General features: G+C 39.7%; 1 protein-coding gene across 1 annotated transcript; it reads left to right on the top strand.

Moving 5' to 3' along the window:
* Positions 1–2175: 2175 nt before the first annotated feature.
* LOC125226954 (cathepsin L-like proteinase) lies at positions 2176–7045 on the top strand. The gene is made up of 5 exons (XM_048131137.1): positions 2176–2611; positions 3128–3272; positions 4650–4828; positions 5402–5506; positions 6836–7045. Exons 1-5 carry the CDS (start codon positions 2176–2178, stop codon positions 6970–6972), a joined length of 1002 nt encoding a protein of 333 aa, XP_047987094.1. The 3' UTR covers positions 6973–7045.
* The last annotated feature ends 1653 nt before the right edge of the window (positions 7046–8698 follow it).

The following is an 8698-nucleotide window of genomic DNA, read 5'->3' as shown; positions in this document are numbered from 1 at the left end:
TCTGCGTAAATAAATGTCCATGGCGCTTTGGTTTGGGCATTATCAGTGAGTGCATCCATCACCAGGCAGAAGAGATATGGGTTTAGCACAGACCCTTGGTGTACCCCTTCTGTAACTGCTATTGGCTTGGTTTGCCCCGCTGTGGTTAGAATTACGGATTTCACGCTTTTGTACATGTCAGTTATTATGTCAATGTACCTCTCTGGGATATTTTTCTTACGAAGACTCCACCAGATTGTCGGACGAGGAACACGATCAAATGCCTTTTCCATGTCTAGAAAAGCGTTAAAAAGTGGCGTGTTTTTGGCTCTGAATTCCTGTGCAACCAAGTTTATGGCAAACATAGGGTCGATAGTGGACAGCCCCGGGACGAAACCGTATTGGTTCTTTGATAAGGAGCTCTCTGCTCTTAACCGGGCATCGATCACCCGTTCATACAGCTTCATCAACTTTATCCCGCGATAATTATTGCACTCGTATCTACTACCTTTACCTTTGTAGAGGGGAACGATGGTGCTTATTCTCCATGGGTCCGGTATAGTTGAACATTCCCAGGCTTTCAGAAATATATGAGTAAGAAGGTATATTACTTTCTCATCTAGGCACTTTCAGGCTTCAATGGGGATACCATCAGGACCCGTGGACTTCTTATTAGATATTTTCCGTAGCGCCGTTTTAACCTCCTGCGGTGATATAGGTGGGATATGAGCCCGAGATTTTTCTCGACCACTGGGAGGTCGACCGTTCTTGTTGTCGTATTTAAAAGCTGGTTGTAATAATTATACCACGCTGCCAAAATGTCGTAGTCCTTGTACAAAAGCTTCCCATCAGTGCCTTTGATAACTCTGGTTTTTATGGGATCTTGTGATGCCTTAGTTCGGGATTTTGTCAATTTATATATCTCTTTCTGCCCTTCTCTAGTTTCAGGGGTAGCGTACAGCGATCCTGTTGCGTTTCTTTTTGCAATGGAAACCGATTTTCTCGCCATCTTTTTCGCCAATTTATAGGCGTCTCTATGTTCTTAGGTTTTAGTGGACTGTCAGATTTTGAAAGCCGCCTTCTTTTCTTGCAATGCTGCTTGAACCGTGGCACTCCACCACCAGGTTTTTTTGAGTGTTTCCTGCCCTGGTTTGGTACGACCAAGAATTTTATTGGCCGCTTTCATTTCGATTTTTTTTTCCACATGCTATTCACATTATCTTCCATCTTTCCTAAACTTTTCAGCCTTCTCCCCTTTTAGCAGCCACCATTTAGTAATTAATATCCGGCGCCCTATCTTGTTTTGGGTTAGGCTTTTGGAGAAAGGTCATATCCATAACTACCACACGATGTTGTGAACTAACGCATTCGCCAGGAATCACTGTAATAAATGAGGTAATGAGGGCATAGCGAATGATATTCCGCTTTGTGTGGTAGGGCACAGCACAGCGGATATCATCTCGCTCGAATCTAGAGTAGAGCCCAACTGATGGGGAAGTACCTCCGCCTTACAGAAGACCGCAACCAAATAGCACTAGACCCTACTCATAGTGTTGTGTTCCTGCCGGTGAGTAAGGCTGCCAGAGCTCAACGAGGGTGCGGTATGCTGATGACGGGAGGACTTACGGAACTAATTTGTTCCGTCTATTGTCCTTTGAGTCGTCGGCAACCCGAACCCTCCTTAGAACTTGTACACTCCTTTTTGCTATGTACTTAACACAGCAAAAGGGAGTGTACAAGTTTCTAATGGGGTGGCAACGCGCATGTGACACTCTTTGAGTTGCAGGCGTCCATGGGTTACGGTGACCGCTTTACATCAGGTGAACCGTATGCTTGTTTGCCACCGAGGTAGTATAAAAAAAACATAAGTATTTCCGCTCTTAAATTTATTTTATAGCGACGACCGGCCTAAGCGCCTGCTAAGCCGCGGTCCTGGGTTTGTATCCCGGTAAAGGCAGTTAAATATTTGTGCGATTAATTATTTTTTTACTTGAGTCTGCAATAAAAGTTACACGTGTAGGTAGTTATTTTATATAAGAATTTCAATGATTTATCGTGATACATAGGTATTTTGAATGACGTCAGTTATAAGTATAACTACAATGGACATAAAATAACTTGGAAATTTGTATAATAAGATAGACTTATTTCTCAATCGAGCAAATAATTGAAATTTCCCTTTCGACTAACAACATCATGTTTCCGCTATTTTTCTTCGTAATAGTTCGCATTGGCAATAACGCTATCGAATTATTTGAAAAACCATATTACGATTTGAGTGACGCTCACAACCTTTTCAAACATTTTATCCAGGAACATGGCAAAAAGTACGATCCGGAAGAGTATTTACATAGACTTGAGATTTTCAAGAAATCTTTAATTGAGATCAATGAACGCAACGCAATACACGCGCAAAGTGTGTTTGAAGTAACTCGTTTTGCGGATCTGGCGCCTGATGAACGATATAGCAATATGCTTCTGAGTGAGTTCGTTGATGAAACTGCGATTGAGATGCACTATCATCCACATGAGATCACTGCTCCGGAACAGTGGGACTGGAGGGACTATGGAGCCGTCACTCACGTTAAGAATCAAGGCGACTGTGGTAGTTGCTGGATCTTTAGCGCTACTGGTATGGTAATCAGTATTATTTTCGCTTATGTTTTGCACGTTTTTAGTTTTGGCATAAAACTATTCAAGACATCAAAGGGCGGCAATTTGATTTTATTTAACCTTTTTTTCTAAATAAGTATTCCAAAATATAAAGAAGTCCAAAATTTTGATTTCTAGTGAGTTACAATTTTTCATAGAACTTGTTCGATTGTAACTCAGAGGAAAGCAAAAAATATACGAGAATTTTCGGACTATTAGAGAGAAAGATTCTGAGTAGAAAATGCGTGAAAGTTTCCAAAAAAAAAGTGAAATCGATAACAAAATGAAAATATGCCGTCATTTTTTATTCAATGTCTAAAGTGAATTCAGTTGTGTTTTTAAATGCATTTTGTGAATACGTTAGTGTACCTACTTTATAGGTGCTAGATACAATAAAAAATATTTCATAATGTTTTAGTTTAAGAAATCAGTTTAGAGTAACGTAATTTTAATGATTATTTGTAACTTTATTTTTTTATATACAATACGTTTACAGGAGCTATTGAAGGTCAATATGCCATCAAACACGCTAAAACCCTAGCATTCTCTGAACAGCAGAGCTTGGACTGTATAAATCATCCTTACGAGTATGAAACGCATGCAGATAATTGTGGAGGAGGGCTTCCTGGGACAGTTATGGCGTAAGTTCCAAAAGAAAAGCCATTAATTGCTTTTTGGACTAAAAGCCCAGAGCAGAGCCGCCAGATCTTATAGCAAAAAAATGGCTGACGGGCCGAACTAGGTAATATGCAGACATTAAACGTCGATGCGAACTACATTATCCCGAAGTTTCATCATTGAGAATTTGAGGAAGGTCTGGCGGCTCTGGGTGCGTAGCCGAATGGCACAAACGCTCAGCTCATGAAACGAAACGCTCGTAGATATCTATCTCTATCGCTCGTGCGTATTGGCGCGACAGAGCCAGACTAATGGCGCGGCGTTTCGTTTTCGTTTGGCGTCGGAGAAATGCCATTCGGCTACGCACGCTGGGCTCTTAGTCCATTTTATTTTTAGGGTTTTGTTTGAATTGCAATCTAATTGTTTCTATAAGGAACTAGAGGTATGTTAGTGCAAATGAAATAAATTCAAAATCTTACAGATTAAGATTAGACTGATGAAAATTTGATCGAAACTTTTCGCCCTAAAAATGCAAACACTGTGTCTGGCATGGCATGGTCATTTGGTCTGTAGGCCTATCACACACACACTTTTTTAGGGTTCCGTAGTCAACTAGGAACCCTTATAGTTTCGCCATGTCTGTCTGTCCGTCCGTCCGTCCGTCCGTCCGTCCGTCTGTCCGTCCGTCCGTCCGTCCGTCCGTCCGTCCGTCCGTCCGTCCGTCCGTCCGTCCGTCCGTCCGTCCGTCCGTCCGTCCGTCCGTCCGTCCGCGGATAATCTCAGTAACCGTTAGCACTAGAAAGCTGAAATTTGGTACCAATATGTATATGAATCACGCCGACAAAGTGCAAAAATAAAAAATGGAAAAAAATGTTTTATTAGGGTACCCCCCCTACATTTAAAGTGGGGGCTGAATTTTTTTTTTCATTCCAACCCTAACGTGTGATATATTGTTGGATAGGTATTTAAAAATGAATAAGGGTTTGCTAAGATCGTTTTTTGATAATATGTATATTTTCGGAAATAATCGCTCCTAAAGGAAAAAAAAGTGCTTCCCCCCCCTCTAACTTTTGAACCATATGTTTAAAAAATATGAAAAAATCACAAAAGTAGAACTTTATAAAGACTTTCTATGAAAATTGTTTTGAACTTGATAGGTTCAGTAGTTTTTGAGAAAAATACGGAAAACTACGGAACCCTACACTGAGCGTGGCCCGACACGCTCTTGTTTTCCTTTAGCTTTTGTTGCACTTTATCGGCGTGATTGATATACATATTGGTACCAAATTTCAGCTTTCTAGTGCTAACGGTTACTGAGATTATCCGCGGACGGACGGACGGCACCCCCTTATGGCACCTACCATTTTTTGAGGTAGGTACCTAACCTGATATTTTCGCAGTTACCACGAGATATTTGGTGTAGTGTTAGAAAAAGATTACCCATATAAAGAAATTCAATCAACGTGCACAGAAGATCCCAAAAAGGTAGTAACTAAGGTCACAGGATACAAGGTCCTGAATTCTACAGATGAGGAAACACTGAAACAGCTCGTGTATGAAAAGGGGCCTTTAGCAGTGGGTACGTATCAATGACAAATTCACTATTATTAAGACGATGCAGGAGGGGTCAACTCTCCATACAATCGCTCTCGACTGTTTCCTCCCTGGTTTTTGAAGATAGAGCACTGATTTTTTCAACACAATTATTATTATTTTTATCTGTGTCGGACTGTTTTGGTTTTCTTTTGATATTCTTAAACGCTAGAGCCCTTCGAAAAATTCCAAAAACGGCCTTATTGATTATGGCGTAAAAAAAGGTGTGGTATTCAAAATTGGCAGCAATACTTAGGCCAAAAAAACTAATTTCATTGTTACTCACGGCGTGCGTCCATTCAGCGTCGATTCAGGACACTTGAATGAGCTTCAATTGTTTGATATGTACAGTCAGCAACAGAAGACAGTTGCGTAGCGGGCAAGGTGTTCACAATGATCCTAACACGCTCTTATTGTCTTAAAAATAAGATCGTGTCAAGTTCATTTTGAACACCTTGCCCGCTACGCAACTTCTGCTGCTGACTGTACGCTGCACGACCCATACTGGGGCCTGACACTATCAAGATGAAGTAATAACTTGTTTTTGTCTGTATTTCAGCCATAGATCCCATGGATTTAACTTTTCACAAGAAAGGCATCTTATATCCGCACCACTGTACAAATCTCATCGGCCATGCAGTACTGTTGGTTGGGTATGGTATTGGTGTGTATCATGAGTATTTTTTTTTATACTACGTTGTTGGCAAACAAGCATACGGCCCGACTGATGTAAAGCGGTCACCGTAACCTATGAAATAAATAAGGGATAGGGCCCAATTTAAGCGTAATGCGTCTGTATGTCTTATTTTGTATTTAATTTGGCTTTAAATGAATGTATTATTGAATTTATAATATTGATTCTTTTTTTGTGATACAAAAATGTAAACTATTAAAATAACGACGGGCAAGTTTGGTATAAGCTTGTGCCAAGAATGTTTTCTTTTTTTGCAAAAAATTCATTTGTTTAACTTTATCATGAATAGTTTTAGGTGCCTACCTAGTCTCTAGGCACTTAGATTGCACATGTAAAACTAATACGAGTATAGGGTGGTAAGGTACAGCGAGGTAATTCCGACTGGGGACAAATGCAACTGGTCCATGTCTTTCCCATGTTTTACAATGTTTGCAGTACCAAATCCAGTGTCCACTGATTATACAACGTGTTTCCGGTAACACTCAAAACCTCAGACACCCCAACTGATTTTTATTTTTTTAAACTCATCTAGAGTATTCATCTTTTAATCTGATGGTTACTTTTTTTTTAAATTGAATTTTTAATTTTCTGTACAGCTCTACTTGACTTTTAGCTCTACACTCAATAAAATAATTGCTAACTTCCACCATAAATAATAAAACTATTTATTTGTGTACGTTACTGCAACGACTTAAGGTTTACCAATAGATAGCTAAGATGTCACTGTAAAACACTTTAAAGCTATGTCACAGTAAATTTCAAATTGGACGGTTAATCAAATCTAAACCCAATATTCAAAATGACAAGGTTGTAATTAGGTACGAGTACAATTTGTTATGACTTATGATAAACATTAAGATTAAACTGACAAACAACGTCAAACTCGTAGCGGAAAAAATAATCGTCCAAGTAACCAGCCAGTATTAATATCTCCAAATACTGAAAAAGGTAAACAACCTCTAGCAATGCGATATACACCATATTGTCTTACGAGTACAATAGAATAGGCACGTAAAAAATAACTAATAATACTAATTTAAATAAAAATATTACCCCCATCAGGATATAGCTCAATCGATTCTACTCTCGATTCTGAACAGTTTTCAGGTTTTTAGTGTTAAGTGAAACACGGTGTATATGGCACGCGTGTTCAGTGAATATGTACATGTGGAACTCAATAGTGTAGGGTGGTGTAGGTAATAATGGATCAGTTTTAATTGTACCCCAGACGATATTTGCCCCGCTGTACCTTACTACTTTCTCCAATTGAAATAATGTTTCAAAATTGTCGTGTTACAGAAAACGGTACCAAGTATTGGATCCTCAAGGACTCTTACGGTCTTGAAAGAGGAAACCAGGGCTACTTCAAACTGGTCCGAGGTATCAACGCGTGTACCATGGGCACAACATATACTGCATATTGTACTGTTGCTTAATAATATGTATTTATAGATGTAGTACATAGGTTGTCCGTTGTATTTTCTCGAAGAAATTAGTATTTGTCGTGCTAGTTTGATCAACGTTAGTACTTCTTGTATTGCGACTGGATGAAATATCATGAATATGTTTACCTACAAGGAAAAAAAAATTGTACTACATCTGTACATTATCAATACAACATCGTTCATCAAAAGTAAAAAATAGTAAATCGTTCATATATTTATTCAAAAGTTATACTACTGATATCTATATTTAACTGTGAACTTAAAAATTAAAAATTTAAATTAATAAATAAATGCAACTTTACGAATATTATTTTTATTCTTGGTTACCAAAAAAAAACTCATATAAATGAAAACAATAGGTAAATATAAATATTGAATACTTATTAAAAAAAACTGAAAATGGAGTGGGAAGCGCTGGTGGCTTAGCGGTAAGAGCGGGCGACTTTCGATCCGGAGGTCGCGGATTCGAACCCCGGCTCGTACCAATGAGTTTTCGGAATTTATGTGCGAAATGTCATTTGATATTTGCCAGTCGCTTTTCGGTGAAGGAAAACATCGTGAGGAAACCGGACTAATTCCAATAAGGCCTAGTTACCCTTCGGGTTGGAAGGACAGATGGCAGTCGCTTCCGTAAAACTAGTGCCTACGCCAAATCTTGGGATTAGTTTTCAGAACAGACCCCAGGCTCCCATGAGCCGCGGCAAATGCCGGGATAACGCAAGGAAGATGATGATGATGATGACTGAAAATGGAGTGGATCCATGATAATTATCTTGAGAGTGGATCTAAATCTATTGAAAAATAAATTCAAAAGTCGTCGGCAACCCGAACCCTCCTTAGACAGCGTTCCCACTTATACGTCGCGTGTCTCGGGGCGCCCCAGGTGGCGTGGCGGCGGCGGGGCGCGCGCCGCGCCGACTAACTACGTAAGCTTGACGTAAGCGTCCTTCCTATGCAAAATGTACTGAGGAGGCGCTTTTTGAACACAGGTGGCAAACACGCGACGTATAAGTGGGAACGCTGCCTTAGAACTTGTACACTCCTTTTTGCTGTGTACTTAACAAGCAAAAGGTTTCTAATGGGGTGGCAACGCGCATGTGACACTGTCTGTGTTGCAGGCGTCCATAGGTTACGGTAACCGCTTTACATCAGGCGGGCCGTATGCTTGTTTGCCACCGACGTAGTATATAAAAAAAAGTGTTAGGTATTATTACTGTCTTGAGTGACATTTGAACTTACGGGCCCCTGTAGCGCTCTGCCGAATCAGTTACCAAGTCCTCACCCATGGCTTCGTAAGATTTTTTTTAATATTATTAAGATCTGAGGGACCCTAAAGACAATGATTTTTCAGTACAGATGGTATTTTTTTTACGCACTAGTGCGAGAAGTGGTTCATTATATGCCAGGTCAAAACTCCGGAGGGCCACCTGTACTGAAAAGAGTGAAAAGTCGTACGATACACGTGCGAAAAATAAGTTCCTCCCTTCGGTCGTGTTTTAATCTATCACCACTCGTTTCGAAATTCCTTTTTACGCACTTGTATCGTAATGTACTATTTTTACTTTTCAATCTTAATAGTACATTACGATACAACTTGTATCTTGTATATTGTATCATACAAGTGCGTAAAAAAAGAAGTTCGAAACGAGTGGCGATAAATTAATTCGACACGAGTTACGAATTTCCTTTTCGCAAGTGTATCGTACGACGTTTTTCA

The sequence above is a fragment of the Leguminivora glycinivorella genome, chromosome 6 (assembly GCF_023078275.1).
Source record: "Leguminivora glycinivorella isolate SPB_JAAS2020 chromosome 6, LegGlyc_1.1, whole genome shotgun sequence".
Classification (NCBI taxonomy): Eukaryota; Metazoa; Arthropoda; class Insecta; order Lepidoptera; family Tortricidae; genus Leguminivora; species Leguminivora glycinivorella.
This window is presented reverse-complemented; position numbering and strand designations above follow the sequence as displayed.